Genomic DNA, 25706 nt, shown 5'->3' on the forward strand with positions numbered 1-25706 from the left:
GATATGTCACGTTTTTGGAAAGGGGTGCCCGCGAGTGTGCCCCAACGCTATCTTCGAAACTGTGTTCTGAAGGAGAGCGATGAAATTTTTGTTGTCCATTGCTAGAAAATAGTGCAGTGCAACGCGGAAAGCATTCACTGTGGTTGTGAAACACGATGTTTCGTATGCAAAAAATCCACGCACTTTTTTGCTTGCATCCTCCTTAGACGATGAAAATTTGATATTTACATTTTACCAACGGGGAAAAAATGATTTATTTGAGTAATTGAACAGCTTTTGCTGCATTCTGCAGCAGAAATGTGAAGTCGCAAGTGGAGTGAAATTGAAACGTCAATTTTTGCGTAATCTTTTGATTTACAATGCTAAAGAGGCTGGTTATCGATAGTATACATCTTTTTGCTTCCATCTAATGAAGCATCCTCAAAGGCAAGTAAGAATATCTGCAATGACTAGATATTTTCTTTCTGAGGAGACGAACATTAGCGCATGCGACGAAGTAAATTTTTACCCTATCTCATAAAGGAGCTAATAGATTTTCAATCTCTTGGTTGCATTAAAAAGAATGTACTCTATTCTATTCATGGTGAAGACTCTAGGGGTACCTTCTTTGTTTGAATCTTTTTACTGATTTTTTTTTATGGAAAAGCAGTTGTAGCTCTGAAAATTGATGAGATACAAACTAGGCGTCTTCAACAAAATTATGAGTTTTTGGAGTGCCCAGAATAAAGTATTATGAGAAAATCAACAAATTAAAATTGTAATGTTGCAATCATTACCGTTGTACCAAAGTACATTTTGAACCCCTATTTATCAGTGAGCTGAACGTCGTGCATGTACTTCGCTTAGCGCGCTAAGCGTTGACAAAGACGGGCATAATGTACCGCTAGTGGTTGCATTGAGTTTCATCAAGAACAACAGAATTTATAGAATAGACTAAAAATCCTAAAATAAATTGACGTGGTCATGGTCTGGAAAGCAAGTTCTTATCCATGCACAATAGTCGAAAAAAATAAAATTTGGCCAAAACTATTTTTATGTCTTCAATCGAAGTTAAAGGTTGTCTAGATATGTTAGTATTTTTATTGTTTCAAAAGGGGTATTCAAAAATTACGTAACTTCAATAACTTCAAAAATTTTATAATTCATTAAACCACATTTTGTTTGCGTTTTTCATTAGAAATTCAATTCAAATTCAACTAAATGATCAACGTTCGCTCTAATTCAATCAAGTTTGTTCAAAATGTGTCAAAAAATGTGGGAAGATAAATTTTATTTCAGTTAAAAATAGAATAATAACGTAAACGTTGACAGTGAAAATTTCATTGAGATTCAAAAGCTGGTTTATTTTTAAACAAGGATTATAAAAGTACAATATATTAACTTTATTATACAGTTTAAGAACATCAAAATTCGTTTTTGGGAGTTTTGGCCGCCCCTCTGTATGGAGCCCGACCAATGCGTGCCATGATCCCGTGAAATAGGGCACTCGAACAAAATAATAATTCCTTTTACTCGTACTTTTAGGTCTTGCAGCCGAACACTTCTGGACGTCCGGTACCGATTTGGCCGAAGAGGGCAGCTTCTTCTGGATTTCGAACGGCCGGCCCCTATCGTTCACCAATTGGAACGCCGGTGAACCGAACAACTTCCGGTACGAAAACGGCGAGGAAGAACACTGCCTAGAACTGTGGAATCGCGACGGAAAAGGACTGAAGTGGAACGATACGCCGTGCAGCTTCGAGACGTATTTTATTTGCGAGGTTTAGGACGCTTTTGCTTGCAGGGATGGATGACGGTGGAGATGACTGCATTTCAAATAAAAATTTCGACATTATTGATCGCGCTTTGTTAGTACGCTGTAATTATAGCATCATTCTTCTCAACGATGTGCCATGACCACTTCGGGTTGGCCGTTCTTATGTCTATCATTTGCACTCATTTTGATAGAACGTTTTATTTCTGAAAAACGTTATTCATGCTTCATCAAATTAAGAGCAAAAGATTGAAATAAATGCATTCACCCATTTCGTAGCTTAACCACACAACCGTTACCATTTTCCATTGTTATTTCGGAACTTTTCTATTCCCTTCACATTTTATTTGTTACCAGTGTAGAACATTTCGAAAATAGAAACAGACCTCTTTATGTTGACTGAAAATGTTCTCGATATGCATTCAAATTTATGATGTCAAGTCATCTGATGATCCTCCTCCTGCAGCATTTGTTCCCCTGAGGTTAAGTAATCTTTTGTGAACCTGAGCCAATTTCAAAGATTCAAGTCTGTTCAAACCTTTATTCGGTAAGATGTAATTGTTCTTAGCTTAATCATTAACTTAATACCATCGACACGTGTTACATCGAAAAAATAGTTTTAAGTCGACATAAACTGTAAAAATGTAAAAAAAAAATCAATATTTATGCATGAAGAGATTCTACATTAAAGCAGTAATCGATTCGTTGAACCAGTGATTAAGTTTTACACGAAAGATTATGATAGAAGGATAGAAACGAGGTAGAATAATTCGGTAGGAAACAGTTATTATTAAGGAAACTGAGCGTAAATACGTTTTACTCTCATTTGTGTTGCCGGCCAGAGTGTAATAAAACTAGTGTCAATCTTATATCGTATCAAGAAGTGCTTTATTTCCAATATTCACAAAGTACCTGCCGTTTCCCTCTGCAATTAGCATCCAGCCAAAATGCTTGTTTGTTACCTAAAACAGCCACACAATGTTCATTATTGTGCATATTATTGGGTTCGTTGTTTCTCCAATGGGTGAACGTTACTCGTTTTCCACTGAATTGCCACTTGAACACGCGATTCTTTGCTAGATCATTGGCGCCGATCCAGTATTGTTTATTCTTCGTTGCTCCATATTCGTCTATTTCCATTCCTAAAATACGAATAACTATTAGGCACCTCCATAAAACCTACACCTTTAACTTACCGCCCAGCCTAACGATGTCCTGCACTTTCGCATTGTCCTGGGCTGACTTAATTTCTGCCAGGTGTTTTCCGATCGATCGGCAGTAGTCACCTGCCTGGAACCAGTTCATCTTTTCGTGGGGCTCGAAATCCGACGCGTAAATGTACTTCTGCCTTTTTCCGCCTGCCTGATCTATTCCACCCGGGTGGTCGACTCCACCGGACTGATCACTTCCACCTACTCGAGGTGGCACAACCAGTCCGCAGGAGTTTACAATGAACTCCTCAAAGGCCGCAACTTTGGTGAATCCCGTATAGTCATGGGTGCTGCATAAATTCGTTTGTTCTTCGCGAGCAGCCGTGAAAGAAACAATTCCTACCAGATACCAAATGCCATTACGGTTTAGGTACAGTCCTCCACCGCTGTCTCCATTGCATACGTTCGTTCCTGAAAGGCATATTATACTTGTAGTTTCTATGAAATTATGCGTCTTACACCCATTTCCAACGAAAAGTAATTAGATAATTGTGAAACTAACATTACAAGAAGCGTTTTTGCAAGAGGTGGAAATCTAATTTTGTCTAGCCTACATATACAAAGCTATAACTGGGTCAATTTTTCGGCTTCGAAGTCACCAAACGCAATCAAACGACTATGCTCTATATCTGACGTTTCGGTGTTCATTACACCTTCTTCAGGGAATTAGAAGAAGGTGTAATAAACACCGAAACGTTGGATATAGAGCGATATTTTTTTAATTTTTCAACAACTGAACCTCATTTACAGCTCTTTTGTCCACTAGGGCACTGCGTGAGCGATTCCAATTGGCAGCTGCACTTACACTTTATACTGCGCCTAAATGTATTCTATTCTAATTCTACTATATCGAACTGGTTGCTTTCACTTTTCTACCCTGTCAAGAGGATGTTGATGTGTGGCTCTTGTTCCTTTTCCAGTCCGATTGGGGCCTTTCCATAAGTGCCGGGGTTGGAATCGAACCCATTACCATACACTTATGAAATGAAAGTGTAGTCACTATGCCACGGGCCCCGGCATATAGCGACATATAGTCGTTTGATTGCGTTTGATAACTGTCATTTCATGTCCTCTGGAATCCTGGAATGGAACATAGGTTTTTCCCCGTATGCCTAGAATCTCACACCTGCTTAAGCCCCTTTACCAGTTCTTTGAAACGAGATCAAAAGATATGTTATCCAGATGTTATTGATAACCTTAGGAAACAAAAATCAGAAAGATCTTACCATATTGATTCTAAGGGGCCTTGAGCTCTCACGTTTTATCATCGACAGTCGGAGGTTTTATCCTCGGCAATACAGTGAGATTGTTTCGTATTGATTCTGGTAGGCTACAAGAGGCTGGCAGAAGAGGTCCTTGGTGAGGGTGTGCAGGGGAGGGCTCTTACACATGAGGCGACTCTGAAGGTCAAGGACATTGATGAGATCACCAAAGTGGAAGAGCTCGTCACGGCACTGCGGCAACAGTGCGATGTGCAGGTGGCCGCCGCAACCGTTAAGCTACGGAAAGGGCCAGTAGGGACATAGATAGCTTTGGTTCAGCTACCTGTGGCGGACGTCAAAAAGTCCGTTAAAGTGGGGAGCATAAAGGTGGGTTGGTGTGTATGTATGTCACCTGACATTCCACGAGCCACCAGAGGTTTGCTTCAGGTGTCTGGAACCAGGACACAAGTCGTGGGAATGCAAAGGCCCCGACTGGCGCAAACTGCGCAGGCGATGCGGCGCTGAAGGTCATAAGGCCCAAAGCTGCACGAGTCTGCCCATCTGCATGATCTGTACCGGGAAATCCTCGAACAACAGACATCCGATGGGCGGTCCAAGGTGCCCGGCCTTCAAGAAAGCCGCAGTGAACAACAAATCACCGTGCAGGTAACGCAGCTGAACCTGAACCACTGTGATGCGGCTCAGCAACTGCTTTGTCAGGCGGTTTCTGAGTGTGAGCCGGATATCGCTATCATATCGGACCCATACCGAGTACCCGCCGGTAACGGCAACTGGGTCGCGGATGGGACCAGAAAAATGGCGGCGATATGGACGACGGGTAAATACCCCGTCCAAGAGTTGGTGTCTACTACCTATGAGGGCTTCGTGGTCGCCAAAGTAAACGAGGTCTTCTTCTGTAGCTGTTAGGCGCCTCCACGGTGGCCGATCGAGCGGTTCACGCAAAGGCTGGACCGCTTAACGACCGTGCTAACAGGACGAAGGCCGGTGGTAATAGCGGGTGACTTTAATGCCTGGGCTGTAGAATGGGGTAGCCGTTTCACGAACCAGCGGGGTCAGATCCTGAGGAACACTGGCCATCTTAGATGTCGGTACCAAGAGTACCTATAGTCAAAACGGAGCGGAGTCAATTATTGACGTGACCTATTGTAGTCCTGGCTTAACAAGTGGTTCGAACTGGAGAGTAGATGATGGCTACACTCACAGCGACCTCCTGGCGGTTCGCTACAGTATCGACTACAACAACAGCAGACAGCGGATAGAAGAAGAGGCGGCTAGGGGTATTTAGGGAGGCGCTCCGCCGTGAGCGAAACTTAGTCGGTTTAGACGGCAACGAGCTGGAAGCGGTGCTCTCACATGTGTGTGATGCGACCATGCCTAGGCGAGTCCACCCTAGAAATGGGAGGCCACCGGCTTACTGGTGGACCGACGCGATTTTGGACCTGCGCCGTGCCTGCCTACGGGCTAGGCGGCGGAGGCAGCGAGCACGATCAGAGGAAGAGCGAAACGAACGGCGGGTGGTGTTCGCCGCTGCAAAAGCCGCGCTTAAGAACGAGATAAGAGCAAGCAAAAATGCCTGCTTTGAGGGTCTCTGTCCGAGTCCCAATGCGAACCCTTGGGGTGACGCCTACAGGATCGTCATGGCCAAGACGAGAGGTGTGATGGCTCCTACAGAGCAATCTTCAGAGATGTTGGAGGGGATCATCGGAGGGCTTCTTCCGCGTCATGATCCTAGTCCTTGGCCTCCTTTCGTAGGACAGCCGGGGACTGGGGCTAGCGGACGGAGCTCCAAACCTATCCTTAAAAGTAGCTATTGCAGAGGCTCCCGAGATGTTCAGGTCTGCTATGCAGATATGCCTGGACGAGAGAGTTTTCCCAGAAGCTTGAAAGAGGCAGAGCCTGGTGATATTGCCAAAGGCGGGGAAACCACCCGGAGACCCGTCGGCATATAGACCAATATGCTTGATTGACACGGCGGGGAATGTGCTCGAAAAAATCATCCTCAATAGAATGTTGAGGTTCACCGAGGGCGAAAATGGTCTTTCGAGCAACCAGTACGGCTTCCGGAAGGTGAGGTCCGCAGTATACTCTATCTTGTCGGTTACAAAAACCGCCGAGAAAGCACTCGAGCCAAAGAGGAGAGGAATTCGCTTCTGTTCGGCAAGGATGGGAACACTCACTTGCAAAGAGTTACACTCACTTGCAGTTTTCTCAGCTCAGAAGCGTGCAATCAAGAAATGATGTATGGACGACTTTTGCCTTGTACTTTGGTCTAAAATTTTGCCGAATAGAGTAGGGGTCGCACACACATACCAAAGTCGTGAAGGATCTGCGAAGGCAACTCTCCACGAGGTGAATGTAAAATACACTCACCTCGTGGAGAGTCGCTTTCACAGCCCTGTCATGACTTTGAGATGCGATTGCGATCCCTACTCTATTCGACAAAGTTTTAGACCAAACCACAAGGCAAAGGTCGTCCATACATTGTTTCTTGATTGCAGCTGAGCTAAGATTGCTTTCTTGAGCTGAGAAAACTGCAAGTGAGTGTAACTCTTTGCAAGTGAGTGTTCCCATCCCTGCTGTTCGGTAGTGACTCTGGGTGTAAGGGATTCGTTTAATAGCGCCAGCTGGTCTGCTATTGCCGATGCGCTCTTGCGTCTGGGGATACCGGGGTACCTATACAAGATTCTCGAAACCTACTTTCTGAATCGTGTACTAGTTTACGACACGGAGGTGGGTCGGAAGTGCTTTCACATAACCTCAGGTTTCTTGCTGGTAGTACTCCTGTAACAATATATAAAGCTCTATCTTGGCACCGGAACCACCATAAAAAAGACTAGCTTAAACTCCTGACCAGAGAAGAATTGGCGGGCAAAAGAGGCACAAAACATGCAACAAAGAAGACGCAGAGAATACCACAGTGAAATAAAAATTAACGATTAGTTTGTATCAAGAGCAAACTTATGTGTCTCCAGCGAATTTTGGGCCGCTGGATCCGAATACGAGCTCAGATTTGCTCCAGCACGCCACAATTTTGAGTTATACCTCTATTTATAGGGTAAAATATACGATTTCGGCTTTTTTTTTCTTACTACAAACCATTAAGCATAGAAATATTTATTGAGCAATCAATTAACATGTACATTAACGAATCATGCAATATATTTCGATTTACAAAACCGAATTTGATAGTTTTGAGGGATTTATTGCGGATTTTGCCCCGTAATAGACTCAAACGCGAAAAAATTTTATCCCGCCAAAATATTCTCCCACCGCTTTTCCAATAGATTGGGTTTTGTCACTGCTAACGAAACAACATTGAACGCACGCTCTCGGTTGGTGCATTGAAGACATGGTTCGCTGATTGCCATGCAAACTGACGTGTGAATATTTATTTTTTCTCTTCGAAGATTTGCTTGAAAGTCTATCAACGAATAAAAATGTAATATTTTAGGTACGATATTTCTCATACAAGTCACCCTCCAAAAATTGCATTCAAGTTTACTTATAAACATCTTCTTCTTCTTCTTAATGGCTCGACGTCCTCACTGGGACTTGGCCTGCCTCGCTTCAACTTAGTGTTCTTTGAGCACTTCCACAGTTATTAATTGAAGGGCTTTCTTTGCCTGCCATTGCATGAATTTGTATATTGTGAGGCAATTACAATGATACACTATGCCCAGGGAATCGAGAAAATTTTCCCGACCGGAACGGGAATCGAACCCGCCATCTCCGGAATGGCGATCCATAGCCTCGACCACTAGGCTAACTGGAGACCCCTTACTTATAAACATAAAAAGCTTAAATCTATCAAATTTGGTTTGGTAAAACGAAATAATAAACGAAATAACGGTGTTGAGATTGCATACTGTCGTGCGGGGTTACTTTTGAAATGCGGGGCTACTTTGGACACTTTTTAAAATGGAATTTTGGAATTCAAAACATAGTTCAAATCTGTTTGATGTCTTTGGGACTATTATGAAGCAATATTTTCACCTTCATTTGGTTGAAATTGTTTTTCAAACAGACGCTTTATTGCTTGTCAGTACGCAACGAATAAACCAAAAAAAAAAAAACATATATAACATATCAGAACATTTGCTCTGTAAGTATTGTTTCTACAGTTCATAAATTTCAAAGGGTTGTTCAATTCATCCAAGATGTATCAACGAAGTATAAGTGACATTTTAACACATGAACACTAGCGCAAATTTTTCCTCACACAAAAGTGCACGCTGATTGAAAGGCTATTCAGATTGCATATGCAAATATTACTCAATCGAATTGGGTAAAGCGGGTAAATAATGATAAAACTAACGTCCGGGGCAAGAGTGCAAATATTTTCCTCGCAGTTTCACAATTACATTTACAAAAAAGGCACGCATACATTTGAACGTGATTACCTCTATACAATCGTATATTTGCATCGTTATACCGTGGGTACACAGTCATGGATCACTAAGTGGTATTTTTGACCTTCAAAATTCAATTAAAAAATAAAAGAAAACAAATACTACGACTTTGAAAGCACCGTTGGCTATATTTTGATTCGAACTTTTCATTCCCGATCCATTTGAAGTATAATCGCAAGTCATTTCCGCGTAAAAAAGGAATATTTCACTGTTTACAAAATGCCCTATTATGGATCAGCTCCACTGAGTCCCACACATTATGGATCAATTTTTGCCATATTATGGATCAGTGCAAAATTACTCAAAATTCCAACTCTAATAATAAATTTGCATTTGTAAGGCTAAACTACGTAGTGCATTGATTATTTTACTGATGGAGTACCCGATTTTACAACAGGAATAAAGAGAAAACATTAAAAAGCCCCGAATCTATTTACTTCGATAGAGGTGCGCCACTAGGTTTCAGTGATGCTCTCCATTTTAAGTGTTATTTTTACAACTCTGTGTTTCAAGACACCTGGTTTTCAATGTTACATGTTTTTTAATGATACTTTTGATACTTTAAGGTAAGAATATTGTATCAAGAGTGTTGAGTTTAGCAAAAATCTAGTTTTGGTTTAAAGTGATACATAATAGCGTCAAACGATCAGTTTTTGGGTCACATTATGGATCACTGTTGAAAGTCACATTATTTTAGTATTTGAATTCCAGAATAAAACCAAACTTCTTCTAATAGATACATACATATCTTATCCAACGTGTACGAGCGATTTTTATATCAAAATTGATGGGTTTCGACACTTTTAGAGCTTACCGCTGTACTGCCGGTGGACGCATAAATGTCCCATGTGCAAAAACAGACAATTGAGAAAATCGCGTCCAAAGTTCGAAAAAAGTAAATTGTCTCAACTATGAAGTATAAGTGCTGAATCGTGTTCTATCATCAACCAATTTTTAATTTGAGTACTATTTTTTGTTTTAGAGCGATTTTTTAGTTCCATAGGATTTCCAATGAAACGTGACGCTTATGCGTCCACTTTTTAGAATGTTACAAATCGGCGTTGCATTTTTTCAACAATTTTCGGAACAAACTACCTATTTTTATTTCCTTATATGATAGTACCCCACGATACATGGTCATGGGCTGAAAAATCTCAATATTGTCAAAAATGCACATGGGACAATTATGCTTCCACCGGCAGTGTAGGAGTAGCTTCTTATGGAATTTGGCTGTTTACTGGCAGATATAAGAAGACAACACTATCGTTGCAATAAAATACATTTTATTTTTAGATTGAACTCTTGTAAATGATTTTTTATCTCAGAAAAGAAATAGGATCATGCTACAAAAATGAATTTCGTGCCGAAATATATGATTTGAGCAAGATATTCGACTTAAAACATCAAAGTGATCCGTAACTGTGTGTGATCCATAACTGTGTAGGGACGGTACAGTATAAATGACCGTTTCACCTGAATAAAGGATTGATGGTCCCTTTTTTTAAGACTGTCTATATATGTAACAGTATCACGCTGCTCATAATACCAAAGGTGGTAGCACAGAACCACCTAAAAACGCTTATATTTATTGAAATTATATTTGATACAGTATACTACTGTATTGGTACAATGCAGGTTTTTTAATAACCCTGAAATATTAAATGCAGTTTTGTTATATTTAAAAATGTCCAGAGTAGCCTCCACCCGGTTCTATATGAGATGTGTCCAATTGGTATGTGAACAACTTTTTTGTTTATTGATGGTTTTAGTTCAAATTTTGCATACATCCTACATATATAGTAATGTACTCACGATTATTATGTGTAAAAATCCATTCACTACTCTGGGAGTTATAATGCCATAAAGTTGAAAAACGTATAAAGTTGACAAGACGACCCATACAAACATATGGGGGAGGCCCCATACAAAAAGTGTGACAGGGTGAGGAGGGGTGTTTGAAAAAAGTCGGTTTTTGCATCACATAATTTGTGAATCACCCCTATTAGAAAACTAACGTCAAGGCCAAGTGGCGGCACTGCCCGAGCAGAAGAGAAATGTATTATTTAACTGAATAATTAATTCAGTATTTTAAATGTTATTAAAACTTAATATTGTGTTATAAACTTGTCCGTCATAAGCGGCAAATTAACAAATATCATGAACAAAAATATTCCTAGAAGACCAATCCAATAACAGGTGTTGTTAGATTCAATAACAACTGAATATCAGTGAATTTTAAAACTTGTTGTTATTGTGTTAATGTTTATCACATATTTGTACATTCTCAATAGAAGAAGAATAACCAAACTTGTACTACAACTAAATATATTATGGAAATGGTGTTTAGTATCCCAATAACTTGATGTGAAATGTCAATATTTTTTTTTTTTTGGTTTACGAAGTTCACTAGTTGACTAGTTGTGGTTTTGCCATGCAAGTGCTGATTTTGTGAATGTGTAACTCTTACCCTTTTTTAGTATGATCTTGAAATTACGCGCTTTAGTAGGTCTTACACATTATAGTTCTGAGCAGTTTCAGCGATGTATCATCAGTTCCTACTCACCATTGGTGTATCCAGCGCAGAACATGCCATCGTAAATAGTCCGATCAAACAAGTCCGGATTACTTTCCAAACACTTGGTGTAACTAATCAAAGGCACCGAGGTAGCCTGAAGAGCATCCGCTACCGCATCGTATTCCGTGTAACCCCATCCAACCACGGTACCTTTTTCTGTTCCGTCATTAAAATTTACCACTGGCTGAGGAAACACGCAAATTGGCTGCACATAGGCGGTGTACTTCGCCTGAGTCGCCAATTTTAGCACCGCTACGTCATACTTGCTCGTCGTTGGTTGGAACTCGGCATGGGTGATGACCTGCAGGACGGCGTGTTCTTGGACCGTGTCTGCGTACAAATTCAATTTGAACTCTCCCAGCTGAACGTATAAGCTTTCCGGGGAGACCACATGCCCCGAGCTAGAATCCACAACACAGTGAGTCGCTGTGACGATGCTAAGCTCATTTACCAGCGTTCCACCACATATGTAGGACTTTTGAAAACCCGATTTCATATATAATGCTGCGTGCCAGGGGAACTCTCCAGGATTGGTTGTGTATCCGTGGGTGACCAACTGTTGCAGGTTTATCTTTCTCTTTCCACAAGCTGCATTTGCAGCACTACTGGTATCGATGGGCGTCAAATTTAGTGAAATGAGAAAACCCAAAACAATCACAAACGAAACGCCGTTCGGCAAACTGTTCGCACCCGATGCCATTCTTGCTACGACTGGAAACCAGTTGAAGATTTGAAATTTGGAGGCACGGAAAAGAAAAAAAAAACGCTCGTCATGGCTCTTGCCAAAGACCAGTTTGTTGTTTTCTTCATCGTTTTATAGGGGATTCACAAACTGAGATTCCGGTGATGATAAAAAAAATGACGTCTGATCAACGTCCCTGCGATGTTAGGTATTAAGATGTTACTTGACACTGCTTCACAACATGTATCCAGCAACCCACATTCAGCATTTAACCCCTATTCGCCCATATAATAATACCGAACATAGTGACGGAAGAGCAAATTGTTGAGAACAGAGCGGCTCAAAAGTATTCAAAATGACTGAAAATATTAACCCTCCTTGTGTATTGGGGTCATTTTTGGCCCAAACCATACATTACGTCAGCAAGCTGCTCCCAATATGATGCATTCCTCTCTCTCCTCTTCTTGGCGTAACGTCCTCACTGGGACAAAGCCTGCTTCTCAGCTTAGTGTTCTATGAGCACTTCCACAGTTATTAACTGAGAGCTTCCTCTGCCAATGACCATTTTGCATGTGTATATCGTGTGGCAGGCACGAAGATACTCTATGCCCAAGGAAGTCAAGGAAATTTCCTTTACGAAAAGATCCTGGACCGACCGGGAATCGAACCCGTCACCCTCAGCATGGTCATGCTGAATACCCGTGCGTTTACCGCCTCGGCTATATGATGCATTATGAAGATTAAATACTAAACGAATAATACTGAATATCTCTGAATTAAATTGACCAGACGTCTGGGATTGTGCGGGACAGTCCCGGATTCAAGCTAGCCGTCCCGCATTGTTAAGTGTCCCGGAAATGTCCCGGATTTCAACAATCGCTGAAATTAGTTTTTTTTTCTCTTGACAGATATATCTGTCATGAATAATAAACTGAACCTATTCTTCTTAAAGGCAAACTTTAGACAAATATAAGTATAAAAAAATGAATGAAAAAACTGAACATTTGATTCATAAATCAACGTGGCTCAATTGGATTGTTATTTCTTTTAATTCGTGAATTTTAAGATTAATGCTAATTCCACACACATTTTGCTTGATTCTTGTAAGAATCAACTAACTGTTCAAACCTCTTCACAAGGATCTCTAAAATAATACCAGAAGGGTTCCTCGGAGGAATTCTGATAGTACACTTTCTAACTAACATTTTAAAACATCCTTATAAACAATGCTGGGGCATCATTTTTTGTAATATCTTTATGTTTATTTTTCGGAAACTTTTTTTTTATCTTTGTTTTCGAGATTTTTAGCCCTAGGCTAGTTCGCTTCACTTCCCTTCCGAAGGAAGAACTCACATTTTGTGAGTTTGTCGGGATTCGATCCCAGGTCCTCGGCGTGATAGTCACGTGTTCTAACCATCCAACCAGGTTCGCTCCACTTTCGGAAACTTTGAATTAAAAACTTTTTCAAGTATACAGGGTGTTAGGTTCCTGAGTGCAAACTTTTTAAAGGGTGATAGAGGACCATAAATGGAGAAAAAAATTGTTCTACGCGTATGGTCAAATCTCAATCGTTACGTAGTTATTGAACTTCCCATGTTTATGACTCTTATTGCCTTAACTGGCAATAACTTGAAAATGGTCAAACTTATCGAAGTTTTTTTACCCTTATTCGAAAGATTATTGAATTTTCTAACAAATGGCATCTTTGAACCGATTGGTTTAGTTAAATAACTAAGTTTTCTAGAGCAAAATAGCTAAAAATAGTGAATTTTTATTAGTTTTTGTCAATTATCTTTGAAAAATGCGTAATAAATTGAAATTCTTTCTTTGGCAAAATTGTGGCTCCTGTTACACTCTACAGTTTGTTCTTTGACACCAAACTTCTATCTCTTATCGTTTTGTTGCAATTTTGATTTTAACATCGCATTTCAGATCATAAATTTTCAACTGTCATGGAAAGCACTTTTTTGCGCATTGTGCCGCACATTTAAATCAAAATTGCAACAAAACGATAAGAGCTAGAAGTTTGGTGTCAAAGAACGAATTGTAGTGTGTAACAGGGATCACAACTTTGCCAAAGAAAGAATTTCAATTTATTACGCATTTTTCAAAGATAATTGACAAAAACCAGTAAAAATTCACTATTTTTAGCTATTTTGCTCTAGAAAACTTAGTTATTTAACAAAACCAATCGATTCAAAGATGCCATTTGTTAGAAAATTCAATAATCTTTCGAATAAGGGTAAAAAAACTTCGATAAGTCTGACCATTTTCAAGTTATTGTCAGTTAAGGCAAAAAGAGTCATAAACATGGGAAGTTCAATAACTACGTAACGGTTGAGATTTGACAATATGCGTAGAACAATTTTTTTCTCTATTTATGGTCCTCTATCACCCTTTAAAAAGTTTGCACTCAGGAACCTAACACCCTGTATTTTAAATATATATTGGTTGTATTGTATTATTGTTATTTGATAAACTGCCAATCGAGTTTATAAATTTTTCAGCATTTTCCAAAATTTAGCAACTGTTTTTACTTTTTTATTTATTATTAATTACCTACGTCTAGGGTAATTTGCCAATTGTTGCACGGCTAAAAACTCGCCTATTGTTGCACACTCCATGTTATTCTTATGAGGTGTGCAACAATTGGCGAATTTTTAGCCGTGCAACAATTGGTAAATTACCCTACTCTCTGTATTTTGATATTATTAGGCTTGAAAAAAAAAAAAAAACAGTCACTGAATCACTCAAAAACCTACAATTTTAGTTATGTCAAACTGTGTCCCGCATCAGTGCAAAATATTTCTGGTCACCGAACTCTGAATACATAAATACAGCCACAGTGTAAAAAAAATCGGGGGATGCAAGACCAGACGCTGTTTGAGCCGCTACCCATTATTGAACAGAACTCGGGACCAGTGCACGCTGAATATGCCACCGCAAGCGAAAAATAGGCAACAAAGAAGGCACGGCAGCAAAGCTATGTTTTTTCGTTAGCAGATAATGACAAAATAGCTCCCGAGTTTGTTCACAACAAAAACGGTAGGAATATTTGTCTCGTTCTATTGACATCGTGATTTTCGCATTGTTTTACAACTGAAACTCAACTCTGAGGTTTGCAAGAGCCTTATTTCGTCCAAATGCTTATGAATTCGATAATGTGGGTCGAAAATTTCAGCAGAAAATACGGAATATCAGCACACGCATGGCAAGCGATGTTTGTTTTATTGCTCTCATCGCCTGACATGCGTTTGTTGCGGAGCGTTTTTGTTACCAACATGCACCGTTTAGGACAAAGCGTTTGTTTTTCGGCGTGATCCGTTTTTCATACCCTGCTCGGGACATAAATACCTCCTCAGTCTACTTAACAATGGTCAGAAGAACAACACTGTTCAGGCTGCACAACCCGTAAGGCATAGACTGACCCGTGAAGGTATGAGATACTAATGTAGGAATACCTAATAGAGTGGGTCATCGTTTATATGGAAAAATTAAAAATTCAATGGTATCCCATCAGATCAAAGCTTTTTCGATCCCATTTTAGGACCCAAATGAGTGTGCAAAATTTGGGCACGATCGGTTATGTCTACGCATTGCGCATCGCGTTTAAAGTTTGTATGGGGTTTCACATCTCATAACAAGCTCGAATTTATCTAAAACCGTGTAACCGATAAAGAAATGTCCTGAAAAACTTTGTCGAAGACCGCGAAGTGATCTGATGCTTATGAAAAAAGTTATAGCGTTGGCATTGTTTGGCGAAACAGCATGATTTTGTTGCTATTGTTATTCCCTGAGACGAGACTCGCGAAGACGGTCTTCTTTTTCTCCACTTTGTTATTTTTGTCTTCTTCCTATCTGTGTTGACATTATGTTTTGGGCTGGTGGTTCAAACACGTACGTGACCGCATCACCTCACATGCAGTGTGACTGAATCCCATTCACGCACAAAATCATGTTGAGGTGAAATTTTGCATCGCCAACAATCGCCAATCAAAGTAATCATTGGAATAGTTTGTTTTCAATTTATTTTTGACAGTACAGGAGAAGAAAATGCTGCTCGGAGTGAATTTTGGCTTCAGAATTTATCTCGGATAGCAATACTTTACTCGTTTTAGGTAACGTAATCAAACGGGCTACAACTGACAGCTCAGTTGGGCTGCACTTGACGTTGCTTTTTTCCTCTTCGCGAGTCTCGTCTCAGGTTATTCCTTAACATGTTGAAACATAAACACATGCATGCGGTTCGTTGGTTATAACTATTTTTACAAGCATCGGATCGCTTTGCGGTCTTCAATAAAGTTTTTCAGAACATCCTAGGCTATCATTTTACAGTATCGCTTAAAAAGTTTCAGACAAACTTTTTTAACTTATAACAAAAATGCAAAAAAGTATGTTTTCCCATACAAAATCCCATACAAATTTCAATTGCAATGCGCAAAGTGAAGACGCAACCGATCGTGCTCAAATTTTGCACAGATACTCAGGACTCGAAACGGAACCAAAAAAGCTTTGATCTGAGAAAACGGTTCCGATGACCCACACTAATACCTAAGCTGTGGTGGACGCTTCATCCGGGATGTCGACTCACCATTCTACGCTGGGATATAATCGATGATTAGTCATGTTGCATTATGATGAATTTAAACACAGCGATGGTGTGGAATTTTTGCTAAGAAAAAGGTTTTAATATCTCAGATGTTGAGGACATTTGATAGTGTGTTCTTTGAACTACAACATAGAGTTTTATTTAATTGTTTATAATAAATACCAATAACAGTGGTTTCAACGGGAAAGCATAAAACATTTCCCTTCTCAGAGTAGGAGAAAATAGCTGTAGAATATCAAACTCAGGCATAGAAAACCCAATTCCCACAATCAAAGCTAGGCATGAAGAAGTCATGCAAAAGTGGTAAAATACCTAAATGTGAATTACACTCCCGTTCAAAAGTTTGGGGTCATTCGATCAAAACGATCAACGATCAATTCTGACTATACATGTCAATGGTTGCTCCTCCGTGATTGATCTGAACTGGTACCAGTTGCACTGAGATCCAACTGAATAAGGGGCTGGGACATTCCACTTATTCTCAAAGTGCAATTTTAGCAGCTCATGCATATTTGATCAATAACGGCGCCGGCCAAGTCCTTATAGTCAGCTGGGAAGGGAAAGGAATGTTAGAGTGTACTGGTTGTTGCTACTAGAGACCGAGAGCACTCTGCGTCCCCACAACCCGCACGGACTGGGGTATTTGTTAGACGGAAAGGATGGGAGATCTGGGAGTCACCGTTGGGTCGGTGATGCGATCCATGGATAGGGTTATTTATAGTGTTCGTGATAGATTGTGTGGTGAATAAGGTGAATAAGGTCAAGCGGCACAGCACGCTTTGGTTGCATAACTTATAGGCGTTATATATACACTGTGCTGTGAGTGGAAGTTGGAAGGGAGGGAAACGACTTTTTTCAATTCGTTTCTGGTTCTAGTGATGGCTATGAACATATGAATATACATGAGTTGTATATGTAGAGAAGAGAGAGCGAGAGAAAGTGGATAGAAAGATACAAAGTAGGATGAAAAGGACGGGCCAGGGATTGAACCCATGACCTTCTGCATACGAATCAGAAGCGGTAGCCACTAGACCACCAAGCCCGTCGCTTTCAAAAGTTTGGGGTCATTCCTTCAAAAACATGTCATATTTTTAGGCCCATATCTCCGCCAATTTGCGTCCGATTTCAAAACCCTAGGTTTCATTCAAAAGATATTAAGTCAAAGAAACTTTGAACATGATTTAAAAGAAACTTTTTCAAAAAAATTTGTATGTAAACTTAACCCAAAATTACCAAATTTTCTAAAAAATGAATATAAACTTACGGCAGTGTCGCTGGAAGTTGGGTCGACCAAATTTTAAGATGAGAGCGGTAATATGACCCATTTTTCTATTAGCTTTCATCTGCTTTTTACAGAACTTAGCTAAAAAATCTAGAAAAAAAGTTATTAAGTAAATTAATCCTTGATGTCATCGACCAAAAGTTTGGGGTCACCCCTCAATATGATGTGTTGGCCAAAAGTTTGGAGTCACTTTCGTAAAACATGGAAAGTGATTTGGTGATATCTTCGTCATCTACCCAAGTAACCACGGTGCTGAAGTCTTATTGCATGCAGATATACGGTATACTTAGAGCAATCATTACTTTACATGCAAACTTAAAGGTGATTTAAAGTGGAAATGGGCAATTATGCGACTGCTTCAAGATTATAACAGTATAATCCTAATTTGATTCTATAATTGCCCATTTCCACTTTAAATCAACCTTAAGTTTGCATGTAAAGTAGTGATTGCACTAAATACACCGTATATCTGCACGCAATAAGGCTTCAGCACTGTGGTTACTTGGGTATAGTTCAATTTTAATTATTTTTGGCTCATTTCAAAGATAATTAACTAAATTTACGTTTGATGTCTTCAACTTAACGTATTGAACGATTTTTGTATATAAAAATGTTACGTTAAGTTAGCACATTTTACCACGCTTCAAAAAATGAAAATGAAAATGAAAATTTCAACAAATATGTGTGGTTCAATGTCTATGCAGTAAGTATCATTCATTTTGTTTCAAATACGCCAAGAAGAATTGAAATTAAATGAAAGATGACAAAAATATCAACAAATCACTTTTCCATGTTTTACGATAGTGACCCCAAACTTTTGGCCGATACAGCATTTTGAGGGGTGACCCCAAACCTTTGGTCGATGACATCAAGGATTAATTTACTTAATAACTTTTTTTTTCTAGATTTTTTTAGCTAAGTTCTATAAAAGGAGTTGAAAGCTAATTGAAAATGGGTCATATTACCGCTCTCATCTTAAAATTTGGTCGACCCAACTTCCAGCGACACTGCCGTAAGTTTATATTCATTTTTTAGAAAATTTGGCAACTTTGGGTTAAGTTTATATACAATTTTTTTTGAAAAAGTTTCTTTTAAATCACGTTCAAAGTTTCTTTGACTTATTATCTTTTGAATGAAACCTAGGGTTTTGAAATCGGACTCAAATTGGCGGAGATATGGGCCTAAAAAAATGACATGTTTTTGAGGGGGTGACCCCAAACTTTTGAACGGGAGTGTATATGAGTACCACGTGGATATTAATATCTTAGATTGCAATACCAAAACAGAAGGGAACAGATAGTGTTGAACCACACACGGATGGTAGTGTCGAAAATGTCAGTTTTGTGGAACTTTATTGACTGTGGGACACATACTGGTCGAATGCCAAGAAATCGAAGGAATTAGATGGGAACTGGGTATAGAAAACAGTCTGTGGGAAATGTTATTTTATAAACAAGAACGGGAAGAAAAAGTGTTAAAATTTTTGAAAAAAGTGAAACTGTGACTAAGGGGCGGGAAAGAGAAAAAAAGAAAAAAAAACCCAGGTTAATCCACCTAGTGGTGATAGTGCCTTTCTCGTCGAATATGTACTCAACATTTTTTCAGGCCATAAGCCGAAGTGTTCCTGAATCCTGAGAATACTCTAGAATGGAATAAATCTTATTTTTTTCTTTTGTCAAGGTGCTCGTTAACTCGTCAATGAGGGGTGGATTTGATAAATAATAAATGTATTTGATGAAAAAATTCTTTAAAAAATTAAGTAAAACCGCTTAAGGCGAAACTGTTTTTTTTAGTTTCTGATTTTTTATAAAATAACGAAGCAATATTTTCAAAATCGGTTTTCGTGCACATGTTGAGTATGGATCAGCGTATATTCTGATTTTGTTACGCGGTATAAAATGTTTTTCGTTTTTGCAGAAACCATTTTTTGTGAAATTTTGTTCAAACATGGTTTCTGCAAAAACGAAAAACATTTTATACCGCGTAAAAAAATCAGAAGATACCCTGATCCACACTCTACATGTGCACGAAAACCGATTTTGAAAATATTGCTTCGTTATTTAAAAAAACCAAAAAAATGAGGAAAGGCTTCCAGTTTCGCCTTAACTCATCGGTTTTGATAAAAAAAAACTTCTGGAAGACTCTAATTTCACTTGAAAATTAATAAATCTATTGGTTTATTTATTTGTGCACTTCTTCAAGATGTTGAATTCCGACCAAAATTTCCAAGGGGGACCCCTCTGGACTTAAGAGAAAATAAAAAAAGGCTGACACATTATTCAGAAAAGCAAGAATTTTATCAAAGCCATTATTGAATTTGGATACTTATTGATGGCTCATATTCTGACGCTATGTTAAACGTATAGGCCGAGCTGAAAAATATCAAATCTCTCAGTTGACTGCTTGACCACCTTCACTAGCACTGGATGCCGATCATTATCAAGACATTCCGGCAATTTTTTTTCTGCGCCGTTTAGCCTATATTTTATTATCATTAGTTATAAGATTCATGTAAAATTTGACAAAAAAAAGTGCAAGCAATCGAAATTTCCCCTATTAAAGCCCATTCAAATTTCTACCGTGTTACAGAGCGCGAGGACTCAACCAGTTGCATCAAAATTGTTCGCAGTAATTTTAGACGCAGAAGGGAATGGTGCTATACAATTTATTTTTTTCCATACAACGTTGATCCATCCTACTGTAAAATGACGACTCAGGAATCTAAAATGATGTAATTTGGCAAGATCACTTTTTCAAGATTTTGTTCTTTTACACATATTAATCGCTTGCATCGATTTTGTTCACCTGCGTAATTTCAGCAATGGATCCAACCCTGATTCTGCAACAGTGCCGGTAATCTTAAGTGTGGTCAGAGACTATTTTCTTGCTGCCCTTGTAACTGGTATACGAACATTTTTGATGATTTGATGTTTCGCATGCATGGATTTGGTTTTGTTTTTTAATTGGTCACTTCCGACGGGACACCTGGAACCGGTTTCGTAACACAACCGGTTTAGATACGGTATGAAACTGTTTTCTTGCTTACCGTTCATCTGGTTAACGAAAAACCCCGCTCTTCCATGTGTCACATGCATCGGCTTGGTTCACTTTTTTAATTGACCACTTCCAGCGGGACAGCTGGAACCGGTTCCGGAACACAACCGGTTCAGATATAGTCTGAAACTATTTTCCTGCTTACCGTTCATCTGGTTATCGAAAAAGCCGCTCTTTGATGTGTCGCATGCCTGGGTTTGGTTCACTTTTTTAATTGGCCACTTCCGGCAGGACTTCCGGAACCGGTTCCGGAATACTACTGGTTCAAACATGGTCTGAAACTATTTTCCTGCTTACTGTTCATCTGGTTATCGAAAAAGAGTGCTGTTTGATGCGTCGCATGCCTGGGTTTGGTTCACTTTTTTAATTGGCCAATTCCGGCAGGACATCCGGAACCGGTTCAAACTAGGTTTGAAATTATGTTTCTGCTTACCGTTCATCTGATTATCGAAAAAGCCGCTCTTTGATGTGTCGCATGCCTGGGTTTGGATCACTTTTTTAATTGGCCACTTCCGGCAGGACATCCGGAACCGGTTCCGGAACACTACCGGTTCAGATATAGTCAGAGACTATTTTCCTTCATCCCGTTCATCAGATAATCGAAAATGCCGTAGTCGCATGCATGGGTTTGTTGCTTTTTCATATCTGGTCCCTTCCTGGGGTACCGGTCCGGAACACCTAAATGGCCATAACTCCGGAACGGCTGGACCGATCTGAACCATTTTCAATAGGAAACAATGGGGCAATGTACCCCGTCGAATGAACCATCGGTCGTTGAAATCGGTTCATATTTACTATCTGAAAATGAGGTGACCTTTTTGTACACATACACACATACACACGCACACACATACATACACACACACATACATACACACAGACATCAGCTCAACTCGTCGAGCTGAGTCGATTGGTATATAACACTTGACCCCTCCGGGGGCTCTATCAAATTTTCGTTTATGGAGTGAACATATAGCCTTTCGGTACACCTTGGTGTACGAGAAAGGCAAAAAGAGAAAAAAAGAAAAAAAACCCTAATGAAACCACCTAGCGGTGATGGTGCCTTTCTCGTGCTTTAAAATATCCTTTCAACAAAACTCGAGCGACATGTTGATGACATTGACATAAATACAAAATGAAAACTGCTTGCTAAATCTACTCAATATGGATACATTTTATATTAGGATAACATCCAATATTCAGAAAATATAAGACAACGAAAAAAAACTCAAACCAAACAAGTGTCATGAAGCAGCAAAATTTTGAAACGTCATTTTATATTTTCCGGTCATCATTTTATGACTCCGGATATCTACCCCAACTAAACTAACCGCCATCTTGAACATTGAGATACCATCTTGGATGTTCTTGTATTCATTTTTGGACTCTTCACCTAAAATTACATAAAATAGTCGCCGTATTGAATTTTGGCATGTCGTTTATGATTTTCTGGTTACCAGTTTTGGACGAAAACCGGCATTCTTCCCCATTCAAACTATAGTCATATTGCAGACCTTGTGAAACAGCGCACAGCTTGGGTTTTCTGATTACAAATTTTGAATTATGGACATATTTTCATACAAAATATGCCAATAATGCAAGAATAAAAAATCCTATAAAATAGGCACTAACTTGAATACTGGGCCATTATCTTGGACTTTGGACCGCTATTTTGAATACTCTGGTGGACTCCAAACAAATTTCCCATACCAAATACTCTTATTTTACATAGTTTTAGAGCTCAAAATTCCTTAAAACAGCCACCATCTTCTGTTTACGAGATCAAATTCTCATTTTTCCATTCAACGTTGACCAATCCTGCTATAACTTTACACCTTAGGAATCTGAAATGGTACGATTTGATGAGATCGCTTTAGTTTTGTCTATATTTTGTTCTCATATATGAGAACTTAGACCTATTCGTCACTGTTGTTCATACCTAATGTTTATCAGGCCATTAAACAAAGCCACGATTTAATTTTTCACATGAACGTTGGTTCTGCTACACAACAGCTAGTCTCTAATGTGATCTAAGGCTATTTTCTTGCTAACCGTTCATTAGATTATCAAAAAATCTGCGATCTGATGTGTCGTATGTATGGGTTTGGTTCATTTTTATACTTGGTAATTTCCGGTGGGATAGCCGGATCTGATTCCATGAGTCATGGACCATGACACTACCGGTTGTCCTAATTATGGTCTGAGAATATTTTATTGCTATTTATTCACCTTTACCTAATCACCGCGATTTGATATATCGCATGAATGGGTTTGCTTCACTTTTACTTCTAACCACTTTCGAAGCCACAGCTGAACCCGCAACACTACCGGGAATCTAATGTGGTCTGACTATATTTTTCCATCAGGTTGTCGATAAGTCGTGATCAGTCTTCGTTCTACTGCTCGTGTTGTGTGTAGGTAAGAGGTAACGATAGCGCACGAATGTAACAAAGCCGACTGACACCCGGCTGCGGCAACGAAATGAAGGTAGTAAAAAGTAGTAATCCTACATTATAGAGATCTGCGGAGGCGGCCATTGTGAGCCAATCGTGCAGAGAGAACTGTCAAAGTGTGAGCCAAATGAACATGCTTATCGTTCGTAGGAAGACGTTGTTTGAACGGTATTGCAATCGGAACTAAATAAATAAAAAATATTTATTTTTAATATCGAGATATTGGCGGCATATGTATGTTTAGAAAAAGATAAAAATTTATTAATTCTGCTTTCAAAAGCTCATGTTTATGACGACACTTTTGTTGCTGAACTTGTCGAAAAAACTTCCATTGCTGCTTCTTGCTTCACTTCTGCCGATATGATTAGCGTAACACTTTTGCAATGAATTTCAGATTTCTTCGATTACTCCGCTATTTCAACAAAATTTTGGAAAAAAAATTCTATCATAGTTAGAAAATGTAAACAAAACAACTTGAACCACAACGAAGTCACGCACAAAGTTTGAACATCTAGCTTTGTAGCAAGTGTTGGCAGCTGTTGTAAACAAAACAAACAGCGTTGCCGAATCGACGTATGTAACTTCCGCTCATCTCTATGTAGAGGATTTCTAGTAAAAAGTGTCGAATGTTTACAAGACTGGTCGTGATTTGATGTACCGCATCCATGGGTTTGGTTAAATTTTACATTTTACTACCCGGATCTGATTCCGGGTAACTACCGGCTGAACCAAATATGGTCTAAAATTATTGTCTTGTTAACTGCTCATCGGTTTACCAAAAACGCTGCAAATTGAAGGTGTCACATGCAGGGTTTGACAATTTCGACGGGACTCTCGGAACCAATTCCGGACCACTACCAGTGACGTAAGGCTATTTTCTAGCTAACTGTTCATCAGATTATCGCAAAAGCCACGATTTGATGTGTCACATGCCTGGATTTGGTTCACTTTTACATTTGGCCTCTTCCGGCCACTCAAAACCGATTCCGAAACACTTGCTGACCGTTCATTAAGTAATCTAAAAAGCCGCTATTTGATGTGACGCATGTACGGGTTTGTTTCTCTTTCAGATTTAACCACTTCGGCGGGAACCCCGGAACGGGTTCCGGAATACTACTGGTTCAGATATGGTCTGAGATGGTTTTCCTGCTCATTGTCCATCAGGTCAATGCCGTGGTTTGATGTGCCGCATGCATGGGTTTGGTTTAATTGTATATTTGGCCACTTCCAGCGGGACGCCTAGAACCGGTTTCGGAAAACTACCAGTTCAGATATGATCTGAGACTATTTTTCTGCTTACCGCTCATCAGGTTATCGAAAATGCCGTGGTTTGATGTGTCGCATGCATGGGTTTGGTTCACTTGTATATTTGGCCACTTCCAGCGGGACGACTAGAACCGGTTCCGGAACACTACCGGTTCAGATATGGTCTGAGATGATTCCTGCTCATTGTCCATCAGGTCATCTAAAATGCCGTGGTTTGATGTGTCGCTTGCATGGGTTTGGTACAATTGTATATTTGGCCACTTACAGCAGGACGCCCAGAACCGGTTCGGGAACAGTAACGGTTCAGATATGGTCTGAGACTATTTTCCTGCTTACCGCTAATCAGGTTATCGAAAATGCCGTGGTTTGATGTGTCTCATGCATGGGTTTGGTTCACTTTGATATTTGCCACTTCCGGCGGGACACCCGGAACCGGTTCCGGAACATTACCGGTTCAGATATGGTCTTATACTATTTTTCTGCTTACCGCTCATCAGGTTATCGAAAATGCCGTAGTTTGATGTGTCGTATGCATAGGGTTGATGCATTTTCATATCTGGCCCCTTCCTGGGGTACCGTTCCGGAACACCTAAATGGCCATATCTCCGGAACGGCTGAACCGATCCGAACCATTTTCAATAGGAAACAATGGGACCAGATTCCACGTCGAATGAACCGTCGGTCATTGAAATCGGATGAGGTTTACTGCCAAAAAGTGATGTGAGTTTTTTTGTACACACACATACACACACACATACACACACACACACATACACACACACATACACACACACACATACACACACACACAGACATCACCTCAATTCGTCGAGCTGAGTCGAATGGTATATAAGACTTGACCCCTCCGGAGGCTCTATCAAATTTTCGTTTTTGGAGTGAACATATAGCCTTTCGGTACACCTTGGTGTACGAGAAAGGCAAAAAGAAAAATTTAGATATTATTATTAACAAGTCTTAAAATACTGTGTGGAACAAGGGATACCCGAGCAGAAGGAAATACCAACAGCATAATAAAATGTGTTATTTTGCCAAAATAACTGAGTAACGCAATTGCTCAAAAGAGTTATTTTCATGTTATTGACATAACATATCATGTTATAAACTTGTCTGTCATAAGCGACAAAATAACAAAAATCATAACAAATAAATGTTCCTGGAAAACCAGATA

At 39.6% G+C, this 25706-nt stretch overlaps 2 protein-coding genes across 2 annotated transcripts in view; one reads left to right on the top strand and one right to left on the bottom strand.

The window, feature by feature from the left end:
• Positions 1–2622, top strand: part of LOC109398030 (collectin-10) — a 240539-nt gene extending 237917 nt beyond the window's left edge. Inside the window, exon 7 of the mRNA XM_029874712.2 lies at positions 1525–2622. Within this exon, the coding sequence (XP_029730572.2) occupies positions 1525–1766 (242 nt within the window). The 3' untranslated portion in view covers positions 1767–2622. The remainder of the gene's footprint in view (positions 1–1524) is intronic.
• Positions 2618–12060, bottom strand: LOC109426246 (chymotrypsin-like protease CTRL-1). Its single transcript, XM_019701714.3, has 3 exons — positions 11160–12060; positions 2950–3375; positions 2618–2895 (listed from the first exon to the last, which is right to left on the bottom strand). Exons 1-3 carry the CDS (start codon positions 11869–11871, stop codon positions 2642–2644), a joined length of 1392 nt encoding a protein of 463 aa, XP_019557259.3. The 5' UTR covers positions 11872–12060; the 3' UTR covers positions 2618–2641.
• Positions 12061–25706: the final 13646 nt, after the last annotated feature.

The sequence above is a fragment of the Aedes albopictus genome, chromosome 2 (genome assembly GCF_035046485.1).
Source record: "Aedes albopictus strain Foshan chromosome 2, AalbF5, whole genome shotgun sequence".
Taxonomy (NCBI): Eukaryota; Metazoa; Arthropoda; class Insecta; order Diptera; family Culicidae; genus Aedes; species Aedes albopictus.